The sequence below is a fragment of the Oryctolagus cuniculus genome, chromosome 7 (genome assembly GCF_964237555.1).
Source record: "Oryctolagus cuniculus chromosome 7, mOryCun1.1, whole genome shotgun sequence".
Taxonomy (NCBI): Eukaryota; Metazoa; Chordata; class Mammalia; order Lagomorpha; family Leporidae; genus Oryctolagus; species Oryctolagus cuniculus.
In genome coordinates this window covers 27,952,289-27,967,558 of record NC_091438.1, presented here as the reverse complement: position 1 = coordinate 27,967,558, position 15,270 = coordinate 27,952,289, and the positions used below count along the sequence as shown (strand labels likewise).

The 15,270-nt window shown below is 40.5% G+C and overlaps 1 protein-coding gene across 6 annotated transcripts in view; it reads left to right on the top strand.

Annotated features, from left to right (window-relative positions):
* The window catches only part of KIFAP3 (kinesin associated protein 3), a 193,886-nt gene that overhangs the window by 19,345 nt on the left and 159,271 nt on the right, over window positions 1-15,270 (top strand). For 4 of the 6 annotated variants that reach the window (XR_011390314.1, XM_002715208.5, XM_008264094.4 and 1 more), the window contains exon 1: window positions 2,183-2,478. The exons of 1 other annotated variant lie outside the window; for it this stretch is intronic. Coding sequence is in view for 4 of the 5 variants with exons in the window: in XM_002715208.5 (XP_002715254.3) it covers window positions 2,192-2,478 (287 nt within the window). In the remaining variant the exon portion in view is untranslated. Of the gene's footprint in view, window positions 1-2,182; window positions 2,479-3,385; window positions 3,469-15,270 lie in introns of those variants that run through there. One more of the 6 variants, XM_070077375.1, reaches the window with a different exon arrangement.

The window sequence follows — 15,270 nt, the reverse complement described above, 5'->3', positions numbered from 1 at the left end:
TTTTCAAGGGAATTGGGATAAATACTTATTTCTTTCCTTTCCCAATTTACAGGATTTGGTGAAAGTTTTAATGTAGCAGTTGCCACTAATGAAAGTGGATTACTTTTCTTCTGTTTTATATGATTGAGATCAATATGGACTCCATTTTTTAATCAATCACAGTAATTCTTCCTTTTATGATCAAAAAATCTCAAAGATTTTTTTTTTATACAATCTCCTTGGTCTTGGAGTATTTCCTTACTTTCAAGCATAAGAGGTTCCAGGCTCATGTTATAATTTTCCTACTACAGATTGTTTCTCTAGTCAGTTATCAATTCAATTTAATCTTTTTATTGTCTAGTTTTCAGCTCTCTCCTCCTTTCTGCCAAAGGTTTCCTTTGGTTTTGTTGTTGTTGGCTGTTATTTTGTCAAGATCAGGTACCCTTTTTTTCAACAGCAAATATGTATCCAATTCTATCTGCAGGCTAGATGCTGCTCTGAGGGTACAGAAGTGAAAAAAAATTCTCTGATCTCAAGGAACTTACATTGCAAGAATGCATTTTATAATAACAATATATTTTAATGTATATCTTACCGTCAAATAAGGATTCTCATATACTATTGTTAAAGATGTCATAAATGATAGGTTATATCAATCTGCAAATTGATTATGTGGGAAAACACAGAATATATAAAGTCCACTTACCAACGAATTGTTATACTATATATAGGTAGGATGTGATTAGCAGAGTAATAGATAAAGTTTTAATGATCTCTGATTATTTACAAATTTACTGTATATAAGTGAAATGGACATCTTTCTATTTGATTATTGTTTATAGCCCTTGCCTATATTCCTGTTGAATTATGGTCTTTTTACTTGTTGAACTCTTTATTTAGTGGAACATTAAGCCTTTGACTATAATATAAATTAAAAATATGTTGTTTCAAAAGTCAGAGAAGAAGAAAGAAGGTAAGAAGGAAAGAAAGGAAGGAAGGAAGAAGGGAGAGAAGGAGAGTGAAAAGAAGGAAATGTCATTTTATTTTAGAATTTTACCTGTGAACTACATTGAATGTGTTCTCTTTGTATTAACAGTGCATTAACATTATGAGAACTGTGTTGTAGTAATTATCATGCATTGGCTGTAATGTTGAAGATCCCAATGTATTAATAAATTCCTTAAAAATAAATTAAAAGTAAAAATCCTAAGAAATCCACAGAAATCAGAATAAATTCAAGAACAACAACAAAAGAAGAGTAGTAGAAAGAAGTGAGAAGGGAGAAGAGCTGAATTTCAGGTAAATCTTGAAGGAAGATAAGATATAATTTCGTAACAGTATTGAGAGGATGATAGAGAGGAAGGAATCCAAATTAGCTCAAAAATTTCTCCCCTTGTAGAATAACTGAGTACCATTCTAGAAAGAGTCTAGCCGGTGTGGATGGGTGGGAAAGCAGGGGTCTTTTGTAGGATAGGAGCTGTACCTGCCAATGTGATATTCTACACAAGGTGTTACATGGTATTTTACACACAAAGGATAGGGACTAACTGGGCAGAACCAGCGTGTACACGTCTCAAGGGCACTGCAAACACAGAGCTAGTGACGGGATTACAGGGGAGGGCAGGCAACGGAGACGCTTTCTGCACAGTCATCCATCCATGGGAACTGCTCAAGCAGAGCTCACTGGCTTGTCGCTGTCTTTCCTTCGCTCTGCCTTGGCCAACCACGACGGCCTGCCTCGCCAGAAACAATTCTAAAGGGTAATTTAGTGGAGGCGTCCCAACTTCAGGAGCTGCTTTTGTGCAGGGGGAGATGGAGTGCGTTCCAGTGGCAGGGACAGGTCTGCCACTTTTCAAGTTGAGGGTAACCATATTGTCTCCACAGCTGCCAGCTCAGCAAGGTCAATGCCACAATGCCCCAAGACAGAACTCTCACTTTACAGATATTCACCAACGCTTGCCCTGCTCTACCGCCTTTGCTGGTGCAGAGGTTAACGGATTCTCCTCTCCTTTCCACGAAATTCCACTTCGGCCGACTGGCACGGTCCTTTCCCTTCCTATCCTCCAGGGGGCGGTGATCCGGGAGCCATCCCTTAATCACAGACGCTCAGTCAACACCAAAACCTTCCCTGTGTTCCCGAGTGCGTCAGATTAGTCGCGGGGGCCAGCTCCTCGGACTGAGCCTGCGCAAGCTTGTGCGGCGGAGCGGGCGCATGCGCCTTGAGCAGGGCCTGGCAGAGGCGGCTCTGGGCGGGTCTGGGCAGCCGCTGGGTTTTGGGAACCCGGGAGCTGTGGGAGGAGCCGGCGGCCTCACCGTGGTAACCACAGCGCCGCGGCTGCCCCGCCTTGCAGGCCTCAGGACTGTCAGCGCTTTGGGGTGTGAGGGTACTTTGGCCACCGTCCCCGGAAATAGCCCCGTCGGCCTCTCAGATTCCCCTACCCCTCCCCACGCCGCCGTCGCCGCCGCCATGCAAGGGGAGGACGCCAGATACCTCAAAAGGTGACGACTCCCCAAGGCTCCGTCCCTGAGGATGGTGCTTCTTGTCGGTTTGGCTGGGAGATGTCCCTGGGCACAGGCGTACAGACGAGGAAGCGGGAGGCCGGGAGAGGCAGGGGGACGGTGCATGGGGTGCAGGAGAGAGCCTTGCAGGGTGCTAGCCTCGAACCTCTACTTGCCCGGCGGGGCCTGGACACGTTGAGAGAGGGTCGGGGGCTTACGGAGGGGTGGGCAAGGTGAGGTGCATCCTCCTCCCCCACCCCCACGCGCTGTTCCCCCTAGTAGATTACAGCCCAGGGGAGCCCCAGGGGGAAGTCTCGGGGTGCCTCCGCTCCCTGCCCCCCGGGGGAAGTCTCGGGGGGCCTCTGCGCCCTGCCCCCCCCGGGGGAAGTCTCGGGGGGCCTCCGCGCCCTGCCCATCCCGGGAAGTCTCGGGGGGCCTCCGCGCCCTGCTCTCGGTTTGGGGTTCACCGCTGCGGGGTTTGCAGTGATGACGGGAAAGCAGTGGTGGCTTTTACTTCCCTGAGGGCCGCCTTAGATGTTGCTCTCCGGCCTGCTGGTGTCTTCCTTGTCCATCATACCCAATGGACTGTCATTGATGCAATAGAATCTTTGAGGGAGGTTCATGATAGCTAGAGTTTTAAGGAGCTTGATGAGTTGCAGGCCTTCTTTTTTTCTAGTTTATTTGTAGTATAAATTACTCTAAAGAAAATGGTAGTCTGTTGGGATAATTGACTCCTGCCAAAGATGAGACCATCCCTGCTAAAGCAAAGATAACTCTCACTGGACTAAGAATTAGCAGGATCCAATAGGAAGAATCTTAATTTGGACTCACCATTTTTAGTAATGCCCTTGTAACAGATTCAGTAAATACCCTGGAAAAGTCACGTGTATTCTTTTCAACACAGTTTTCTCATCTGAAAATGGGACAGTTCACTTTCTGAGAGATACAAGGAAAAAATATGAAAATAGTTTTAAAAAATAAAACGTGCCTGTAAGTTGGTGGTATTATTTAAACTCAAAGTATACTTTTAGTGACTGTATTCCTCCTAGCTCTGTAGGGCTCTGCTCATCACAGAAAGCAATGTAAGCATTAGTAAGGTCTTAAAAAGGATTCGGAGAATTGTAGAATAAATCAACTGTGTTGTCTGCAACATTGAGGCATCTATTGCCTATGTTTCTTATGTTATATAAATATATTTGAAACTGGCAGATAAATAGCCAATAACAGTTTTTAAATGAATATGTAATTTTCATCAGTAGCAATTTTTTATCAGTAACAATTTTAGGTGAATATGTAATCATGACAAATAATCAGTATTCATTTTTTCTGATGAAGGAAAATAAATTGCATTTCAACTTTAAATTCCAGATTGTTCTATAGCAAAGAGCAGCTTATATATCTTTAGCTATTTTCATGTGATACGGTTATGTTAAGAGATACTTTTTTGTAGGATTATTGTACTAGTATGGACACATAGGTGTATTGTGTCTTATAATTCTCAACATGTTAGTTTTAAAGCCATTTATCTAGAGTTTAAAAAATTAAACTAGTCCACTGTAATATTTGAAGTAAAATCAGATCAGTATCTGGAAAGTTGAAAAGTTACATTTCTCAGTTTCATCAAATTTTGGTTACATAAAAAACACTTGGGCCATCTTGTACTTCCTTCCCAATTAATAAGATTAATAAGATTTATTTATTTGAGAATTAGTTACAGAGAGGGAGAGACAGAAAGGCCTTCCATCTGCTGCTTCACTCCCCAAGTGGTTTATGTTGGTCTGCTTTCAGATTAGAAATGTACAGCTGACACATAGTCAAGGCCTGATGCAAAGAGTTTATGATGTCTAGCAGGATTTGTTATTATTTCTTTAGCTGTATTTTATTTTTGATAAGATAACAATATGGTTTCAATCTAATTGATTCATTTCAGTTTAATTTTGTTGGCTTAGCTGCTCGTTAGGAATTTCTAACCTCTTCGTGCATATATAGGTAATATTTGTACTCATATGCTTACATGTGTAGCATAAATATTATGAATCAGAAATCTTGGTTTTTTTGTTCTGATACCAGTTAGGTTTTTTATTTGATAACACTGAATAAATACTTACTAAATATCTAGTATATGCCTGGCATTGTTCTGGTGACTGGCTAAATAGACAGTTTCTATCCTCACTAAGATATATAAGCAATTAAATATGCAGTTACAAATAGTGGCTTTTTTGTTGTTGTTTTTGGGGTATTTTTCTTGGCTTCCTCTTAAAACTCTAATGGCTTTCCACTACTCTTACAGTAAGAGCACCAACATTTTCACTTTCATCTCTCTCATCTTCCCCTACCCGCTTTTCCTCCCCACCAGTAATTCCATATTTGAACCTCACAGAAATAACATCTTTGGAATCCCTGTATACTTCAGTGTTTGCCTAGAAATTGCCCATTAGCCAGCTAACTTTTTGTCTGTTCTGTTTTTGTTTGAATGTCACTTATTCCAGAAAACATCCCTGATCCTCCCTTTCCCACCCAACAATCCATGTCAGATGTGCTATGGTTTGAACATTACTTTTGTTGTTCCCAAAAGGCCCATGTGTTAAGGCTTGGTCCTCAAAGTCTTATGTTAATGGATTAAGGGTAGAAACCTAATCCAATTATGGTGTCCGAAGGTCAGCCCTTTGGGAAGTGATTGGATTAGGGTGCTTGGTGGGGGACCCCATGAGAGCACATCATGCTGACTTTACAAGGAGAGACCACAAATACATGGACAAACAAACATGCTTCCTGTCTGTTTGCTGGTTTGCCCTGCACATACTCTTCCATTGCCATCGTCTGAACACTTGATGGCCAAACCAATGGGGCTCACTTCATTGTGAACTGTGAACCTCCAAAACTGTAAACTAAAATAAAACTTCCGGCCAGCGCCATGGCTCACTAGGCTAATCCTCCGCCTGTGGTGCCAGCACCCCGAGTTCTAGTCCTGGTTGGGTCGCTGGGTACTAGTCCCGGTTGCCCCTCTTCCAGGCCAGCTCTCTGCTGTGGCCCGGGAGTGCAGTGGAGGATGGCCCAAGTACTTGGGTCCCTGCACACCCGCATGGGAGACCAGGAGGAAGTACCCGGCTCCTGGCTGCTGATCGGCACAGCACCGGCTGTGGCAGCCATTAGGAGAGTCTACCAATTGAAGGAAGACCTTTCTTCTGTCTCTCTCTCACTATCTATAACTCTCTCTCTGTCTCTCTCTCTCTCACTGTCTAACTCTGCCTGGCAAAAAAAAATAAAATAAAACTTCCTTCATAAGTAGTTTGTCTTAGTTATTTGTTAAAGTGATGAAAAGCTGGCTAATGGAGATAACACCTGTTTAGGTTCTAATAATACCTAATAGTTTCCCCTCAGTCTAACAGCTTCATTGTTTGTATTTCCTTCTTGTCTCTAAATAGACTTCGGAGGGGTAAGGTACTATGTAACTCTTCTTCTCATTGTATCCCCATAATGGCCTGAAATGTAGGTTATTAAATGAAATAAGAATGAGACTAGAAAGAAATATGGCCCAACGGCAAAGGAAGACCTTTCTCTCTCTCTCTCTCACTGTCCACTCTGCCTGCCAAAAAAAAAAAAAAAAAAAAAAAAAGAAATATGGCCCAAAACACATTGGACTTATGAGTTTTAATAAAGAATTGTGACTGTATTACAGGTGCACTGTGGAGGGGCTGGCTCTGTGGCACAGCTGGTTATTGTCCTGGCCTGAAGCACCTGCATCTCATATGAATGCCGGTTCCAGACCTGGCTACTCCACTTCTAATCCAGCTCTCTGCTATGGCCTGGGAAGGAAGTACAAGATGGCCCAAGTGCATGGGCCCCTGCACCCAAGCTGGAGACTCGGAAGAAGCTCCTGGTTCCTGGCTTTGGATCAGCGCAGCTCTGGCTGTTGTGGCCAGTTGGGTAGTGAACCATCAGATGGAAGACCTCTCTCTCTGCATTTCCTCTCTCTGTGTAACTCTGACTTTCAAATAAAAAAAATAAATCTTAAAAAAAATTCACTGGGGATACTATGAAGGATTTTTTTTTAAGATTTTATTTATTTATTTGAGAATTAGTTACAGACAGAGAGGGAGAAACAGAAAGGTCTTCCATCTGCTGCTTTACTCCTCAAGTGGCTGCAATGGCCAGAGCTGGGCCAATCCAAAGCTAGAATCTAGGAGCTTTCTTTGGGTCTCCCACAAGGATGCAGGGACCCAAGCACTTGGGCCATCTTCTGTTGCCTTCCCAGGCAAATGCAGAGAGCTGAATCAGAAGAGCAGCAGCTGGGACACTAACCAGTGCCTATATGGGATACCAGTGCCACAGGAGGAAGCCTAGACTACTATGCTACAGCACCAGCCCCACACTGAAGGATTTTTACAGTGAATGACATTCGTTCATTTGGTAGTTATTTGCTATCCTACCATCTAAAAGTCATTCAGCCAAATTATAAACATATTTGGTGAATGAGGTATAATCTTCGTGCCTTTGTAACATTTATACTGTAGTGGGTAATAAAGACTTGAAATTACATATCAGAAATAATATACTGATACTCTATTTATAACTGCTCTATGAAGTAAGTATGTGGCTTTTGTGCCAAGCTTTTCAAACAGTGTAATTATGGTTTCTCTGTTTGGTAGCATGTATCAATACTTCATTCTTTTTTATAGCTGAATAATAATTTGTTGTATGGTTATAGCACTTTTGTTATCCATTGTTCATCTGTTGATATACTTTAGGTTTTTTCCACTTATTTATTGGGAAAAGCTGCCTCGTGTATTACTCTACAAGTTTTTGCTTAAATACCTATTTTCAATCTTTTGTTATATCTAACAGTAGAATTGTTGGTTCCTATGGTGATTCTACATTTAACTTATTGAGGAACCATGGAAATGTTTTCTACTGTGACAGCACCATACATTTCCACTGTCATTGTATGAGGGTTCTAGTTTCTCCACATCCACACCAACTTGATATGTTTGGGGTTGGTTGGTTTGTAATATGATCATGGCCATGCTAGTGAGTGCAAAGTAATATCTTATTTTAGTTTGATTTTCATTTCCCTCCTTACAAACAACTTTGAGCTGCTTTATATTTGCTTCTTCGTTATTTACCTTTCTTCATTAGGGAAAAGAGTTCTTCATATATTCTGGATACTAGACCCTTATCAGATAGTCATTTACAGATACTTTGTCCCATTTTGTGGGGGTGTTTATCACTTTCTTGATAGTTTCTTTTCATATGCAGAAGTTTTTAGTTTGGTATAGTTAATTTATTATTTTCATTGTTCTTGCTTTTGGCATCATTATTTAAGAAAATGTTGCCAAATCCAAGGTCATTAAGATTTTCCCATATTGTTTTCTTCTTAGAATTGTATAGTTTAAGCTCTTAAATTTTTGTCTTTGATCCATTTTATGTTAATTATTGTATTTGCTAGTGGCCCAAAGTCCTTCTTTTATATGTGGATATCCACTAGCCCTAGCACTATTCTTTCCCTCCATGAACAGCTTGGGCATCCTTGGTTGAAACTTGGTTGAAACTTAATTGACTGGATGTAGGGGTACTCTCAATTCTGTTTCATTGATTTGTCAATTCTTTTGATAGTACCTGTGCTGATTACTGAAATTTTGTAGTAAAGTTTGAGATCGGGGAGTGAGTCTTCCAACTTTGTTGTTCTTTTACAATATTATTTTAATTGCCTAGGGTTTCCTGTATTTCCATATGAAGATAGGTTGGCTTTTCCATTTGCTAGGAAAATAAGCCATTAGGATTTTGACAGGGATTGTATTGAGTCTATAGATGATTTGGGGGATATTGCCATCTTTGCTGCATACCTTAAGCATGGATGTCTTTCCATGTATTTAACTCTTATTAATTTTTTCCAGCAATATTTTGCAGTGTTTGTTATCAAGTGTTGCACCTCCTTGGTTAAATTTATTCCTAATTATCTTGTGTTGCTATTGTAAATGGAATTAATTTTTTATTTTCACATTTTCTTTGCTTGTATATAGAAATACAGTTGAATAGTTTGTGTGCTGAGCTTTTCTTCTGCAACATTTTTAAATTTATTTTGTGTGTTTTTGAAAAAGATTTATCCATTTATTTGAAAAGCAGGATGGCAGAGAATCTTCCATCTGCTGCTTCACTCCCCAAATGACCACAACAGCTAGGACTGGGCCAGGCTGAAGCTAGGAGCCAGGAACTCCAACTGGCTCTCTGACGTGGGTACTAGGGACCCAACTAATTGGGCCATCACCTGTTGCCTCCCCAGGAACATGCACATTAGTAGGGAGCTGAACCAGAAGCAGACCAGCAGAGACTTGAATAGGCTCTCTGATATGAATGTTGGCATCACAAGTGGCAACTTAAACCACTGTGCCACTCTTATTTTGTATATTTTCTAGGATCTTCTACAAATAAAATCATGTCATCTGTATATGGAGATGAACTTACTTCTTTTTAATCTGGACATCTTTTGTTTTTTTTTTTCTCACATCATTGCTTTGGCTTGAACTTCCAGTGCTATGTTAAATAGAAGTGGTAAAAATGGACGTCCATGCCTTATTCCTAATTTGGGCATGGAAACTTTTATTCTTTCACCTTTGAGTAAAATATTAGCTGTATATTTGTTTTAAATTTGCTCTTTATCATGTTGAGGAAGTTTTCTTCTATTTCTAATATATTGAGTATTTTTATCATGAAATGGTGTTGGGTTATATGAAATGCCTTTTCTGCATCTCAATAATAGCTGGGTCAAACAAAAGACATGCCATAATTTTCTTGGGTATTGTAATTAACATCTGAAGTTTATAATAGCCTTCTTTGGTTTAATACTAACATAGCTTCCATAGTGTACAAAAACTCTGCCCCTCTGTATCCTCATCCCTCCCTCTTCATATAGTTAGCATCGCAGATAGGAGAAAAAGAAGAGTTACAAACGTAAAATGAAGTAATACTGGCTTTCATATTTGCCTATGTAGTTCCCCTTACCAGTGATTTTTATTTTTTCATTTAGCTTTATGTCACTGCTTAGTCTCACATCAAGATAAAGCACTGCCTTCAATATTTCTTATAAGGCATTTTTTTTTAACAATTGACCCAACTATTTTTGTTTGCTCAAGGGGAAGCAGCTTGTGTGGTTGACTCTCACTTATTTTGGTGATTGCATAGGTGCACTCTCTTGTTAGTGTTCCCAATTAGGCTAAACAATGGGAAGCCCCTTGAAGTAGACTCTAAAAGAAACCCCAGTTGAGTTCAAAATACACAAATAAACTTCCCTGAAACAAACTCCACTTAGCTTCCACTGGAATCAGTTACCTACAGTGGGAATATGGGCTGTTATCTTTAAGACTGCCAGTGCACTGGAGAATGGAGTGGTACCTAGAGTAACTGCAAACACCACAGTGATCTCCTGTCCTGTTTCTCTAACCTTTCTCCTGATGAAACATTCACCTGGTTAGCAAACCTTTGATTATCTTTCAGAGTTCCAAGGAGGTTGATTAGACAATTTTGGCCAAACTTTTTAAGTGTTTCTCGTAAGTGACAGCCTCTAGAGGTCCCTACTCTCCTACTTTCACTGATATTACTTAGCTATCTTTTTTTTTTTAAATAAAAGATTTATTTATTTGAAAGGAAGAATTATAGAGGCAGAGGCAGAGAAAGAGAGGTCTTTCCATCCACTGGTTCACTCCCCCATTGGCCAAAATGGCCAGAACTCTGCCGATCCAATGCCTGGAGCCAAGAGTTTCTTCTAGGTCTCCTGCTCGGTTGCAGGGGCCCAAGGACTTGGGCCATCTTCTACTGCTTTCCCAGGCCATAGCAAAGAACTGGATCGGAAATGGAGCAGCCAAGACTCAAACTGGTACCTATATGGGATGCCAGCCCTGCAGGAGGAGGATTTACCCACTATGCCACAGTGCCAGCGCGGGTTATCTCTTGATATTTTGCTGCTGTCCCCAGTCTTACTCATCTCTCCTTCTAGGATTTCATATATTACAATAACTCATTGTGCATTTCTCAATTATATTCTCTCTTGTATTTTCCAACCTTTTGTCTCTGTTTTATTCTGACTTATTTTTCTTACAAATTCTCTCTTTAACTGTGTCTAATCTGTTAAATCCTTCATTAGGTTCTTAATTTTGGTTATTGTGTTTTAACTCAATTATTTCTGAAAGTTTTTTAAAATTAAGCATAATGACTTTACTTTTGAGTATCATATATAAATATGAATGTGTATGTAATCATTGGAGGTCTAGGATGATGTTTTATTTATTCAGAGAGGATTTGTTTGTTTATAACAAGAGTAGGGGTTACTGAAAATCTACAGTCATCTTAATTAATTTGCAGGTAATTAGATATATTAAACTGGGTTTTTGGTCTTATCAGAGACCAGCCTACATCTCTTTGAAATTACTCATAGGATGTAGTTCTCTTGTTTCCAACTTAAAAGTTGGAGCTTTACCAGAGCCACTGCTTTTTAGAGCATCCGGGACTCCAAATTTTTTATCTGTAGCCACATGTAACTATTGAAAGACTCTCAGCCACTCAGCCAGCTTCTCAGTTGGTAACACTTATCGGGAAAAGCAACCTCAAATTCAGGCCTTTCCTCTCTTCATTTTCCTTTCAGTCTGGATCTTGTCACTTTTAACTTTTTCTGCCTTGTTCTTCTATGCCTTGAAATAGATACGTGCATACATGTCATTTCTAATCCTAAGATTTATTTTAGTTATAGAAATACAAACAATTTATTTTGGTATAACCAATATGAAATGTTTCAGGAATTATAAGTATTGGGTTAATATAAAAGGTTATTTTCCTTAATTAAAATGTATAGCCTTCCAGGGTAGGCTTTGCAGCAAAGATGTCCACATCACATATCAGAGATTGAGTTGGGATTGAGTTCTCTCCACTTCTGAAACAGCTTCCAGCTAATGTGCCTAGAGGAAGCAGGTGATGACTCAAGTGCTTGGGTTTCTGCCACTCACATGAGAGTTCCAGATGTAGTTTCAGATTCCAGGCTTTGGCCTGGCCCAGCCCTGGCTGCTGTGGACATTTGAGGAATGATTCGGTGAATGAAAACTCTTTCTCCGTTTTGCCTCTCAAATAAATATATCTTTAAAAAGTAAGACACATATACCTTTCTTTAAAAGATTCATTTATTTATTATTTCAAAGGCAGAGTTACAGAGAGGTAGAGGAAGGGAGGGTAGGAGTGGGAGAAAAAGAGAGAGAGAGGTCTTCCATCCACTGGTTCACTCTCCACATGGCAGCAACTGCTGAAACTGGGCGAATTTGAAGCCAGGAGCCAGGAGCTTTTCCGAGTCTCCTTTATGGGTGCAGGGGCACAAGGACCTGGGCCATCTTGTACTGCTTTTCCAGGCCATAACAGAGAGCTGGATCAGAAGTGGAGCAGCTGGGACTCAAACTGGCTCCCATATGGGATGCCAGCATTGCAGGAGGTGGCTTTATTTGCTGTACCACAATACCGGCCTCAATACATATACCTTTAAAGCAGATATTGTAATTTTTGTGTAGACTTCTAACAGATGTTGATATAATGCATATGAGAATTCTAACAAAGAATTTGCATATGGTGTAATTTAATGAATTTGATCCAGTACATTAATGGAATAAAGAACAACATATGGTGGTTCCATGGATATAGAAAAGCATTTTTGTAATTAATTGATTTTTGTGTGTGAGAGAGAGCAAGTAAGCACTGCCGTTTGCTGGCTGAAACCCCAAATGCTTACAGTGACTCCAGGCCAGGGCCAAAGATAGGAGCCAATAACTGATTCCAAATCTCCCCCCATGGGTGGGCAGGGACACAACCACTTGAAGTGTCACCTGCTGCCTCCCAGGGCGCACATTAGCAAGGAGCTGAAATGAAGAACAGAGCCTAGACTTCAACCTGGGCACTCTGATATGGGATGCAGGTGTCCCAGTTGGCATCTTAACCTCTAGGCCAACCACCCACCCCAAGAGAACATTTATGACATTCAATGCACATTCAGGATCAAAGAAAAAAACTCAATCCAGAATTAAAATGGAATTACAGTATTAATGTACTTAATGATGAAATTTTATGAGCATTTCCTTTAACATTAAGAATGAGCTAAGGATGCCTAATATAACTGTTTCTACATTTTATTGGGGATCCTAACAAAATAATAAGAAAAAGATGGGGGCTGCCATAGTGGTGTAGAGGGTTAAGCCAATGCCTGCAATGTTGGTATCCCATTTGGGCACTGTTTTGTGTTCTGGCTGCTCCACTGGTTATCTGGCTCCCTGCTAATGTGCCTGGGAAAGCAGCAGAAGGTGGCTCGAGTGCTTAGGCCCCTACTCACATGTGGTAGACATGGAAGAAGCTCCTGACACTGTCTGTGGATCAGCTCAGCTCTGGCCATAGCAGCCATCTGAACCAGCAGATGGAAGATCTTGCTCTCTCTTTCTCTTTCTTCCTCCCTCCCTCCTTCCTATCCATCCTTCCCCCCAGTTGTGACTTTCAAATAAGTAAGTAAATCTTAAAACAATAAAAAAGAATGGTAGAAGACAGGATGGAGAATTGTAAATGGGGTCTTTTGATGCCTTTTTTTGTCCCTTCCTGGTAACTGAATGCCAATCTAATTGTCAAGTGTTTTTTTTCCTTTGAAATTGTACTTAAAGCTGACTGCCACCAGTCTCCTTTGGGTTTTCCTCTCTTGGAAGCCCCCCTCCACACTGCTCTGGCTGGAGGTCCTTGATTCTAATTAATACTTTTAAATCTTAAAAAAAAAGAATGGTAGAAATATAGCAATAGAAGAAATAAAACTTACCTGTTGACAAGTTATAGAAATATATATATACAACTCTATAATAATAATCAAAATGTTGGCATTAATATCAACGTTATTAAGGTACAGTGGCTGGACACAATATCTCAATGTAAAATTGAATTTTGATATGGTGATTTAAAAATTTAGTTAGAAAGGGGCTGGCGTCGTGGTTTAGTAGGTTAATCCTCCTCCTGCGGCACTGGCATTTCAGATGGTCGCCAGTTCTAGTCCTGGTTGCTCCTCTTCCAGTCCAGCTCTCTGCTGTGGCCTGGAAAAGCAGTAGAAGATGGCCCCTGTACCCTCATGGGAGACCAGGAAGAAGCACCTGGCTCCTGGCTTCGGATTGTTGTAGCTTTGGCCGTTACAGCCATTTGGGGAGTGAACCAACAGAAGGAAGACTTTTCTCTTTGTCTCTCACTGTCTGTAACTCTCCTGTCAAATAAATAAATAAAATCTTTAAAAAAAATTAGGAAAAAGATGTTTACAAAAGCAATTAGCAATATTAGGTACTTAAAAATAAATCTAACAAATGGATATGCCTTTCTAGAAAAAAAAAATCATATAATTTCACTTGAAAGAAAATTAGCTGGCGCCGTGGCTCAGTAGGCTAATTCTCTGCCTGCGGCACCGGCACACCAGGTTCTAGTCCCAGTTGGGGCGCTGGATTCTGTCCCGGTTGCCACTCTTCCAGGCCAGCTCTCTGCCATGGCCCAGTCCTTGGGCCCTGCACCCTCATGGGAGACCAGGAGAAACACCTGGCTCCTGGCTTCGGATCAGCGTGGTGCGACGGCCATTGGAGGGTGAACACCCAATGGCAAAGGAAGACCTTTCTCTCTCTCTCTCTCACTCACTGTCCACTCTGCCTGTCAAAAAATAAATAAATAAATAAAATTAAAACTTAAGTTTACCATTCTCATGGATAGGTGCCTTAAATAGTCTATTGTGATATACCATTAATAGCTCAAATGAGATTTTACTGAATTTCAGTGACAATTTTAAAAGGTCCTACAATACATGGGAGAATTGAACACCTATGCAAGGGATGTTTTCCTTATGTATTGATATGAGAATAGATCAATAGACAATTGAATAAAATAAAGCCTAGAAGTAGAGACATATGTAGATATGTTTTTAGTATATGAAAGAGGAATCATTGCAAATGAATGTTAAAGAAGACTATTTAATGAATTAGTTGTTGTATGCAAGCTGTAGGTCATAGTGTGTCAGTGGGTTGTGAACATAATACATTTCACATGGTAAGAATGGGTATTTTGTGAAGTGTTTCATTTGTGTGATCTGTATGTGTGTGAAGTATATGTACTGGTTCCTAAAGCACAATGTACTTAATTATGACTTGTGCCAAAATAAACAAATAATTTTAAAAGGCACTGTAGAGGGTACCAATAGGATTGGTTATTTCTGTGGAGAAAAGTTAAAATTGTATTTCTGCCTCACAAAACACAGAAATAATTTACAAGTAAATTAAAAACCAAAAGTGGAAATCAAACCTAAACATTTAGCAACATGGAGAAAATTGACAACCTTGATCTGAGAACTCATTTAGTAAAATAGAAGTGGAGGGGCGGTGCTGTGGCGTAGAGGGTTGAGCCTCTGCCTGCAGTGCCAGCATCCCATACGGGCTCCAGTTGGTATCCCGGCTGCGCCACTTCTGATCCAGCTCTCTGCTGTGGCCTGGAAAAGCAGTGGAGGGTGGCGCAAGCCCCTGACTCCTGGCTTCGGATTGGCACAGCTCCAGCCATTGCGGCCAGTTGGGGAGTGAATCAGCAGATGGAGGACTTCTTTCTCTGTAACTCTCATCTTTAAAAAAAAATAGAATAGAGGTGAAGTAGAAATTGAAACCTAATTGGATTATTTTCACCTGTGAATGGAATAATCAGAGCAACTATTAAAAAATAGGAATTTTAAAGACAATAAGCAAAAGCAGTTTTATGGGAGGATCTTTCAAGTGA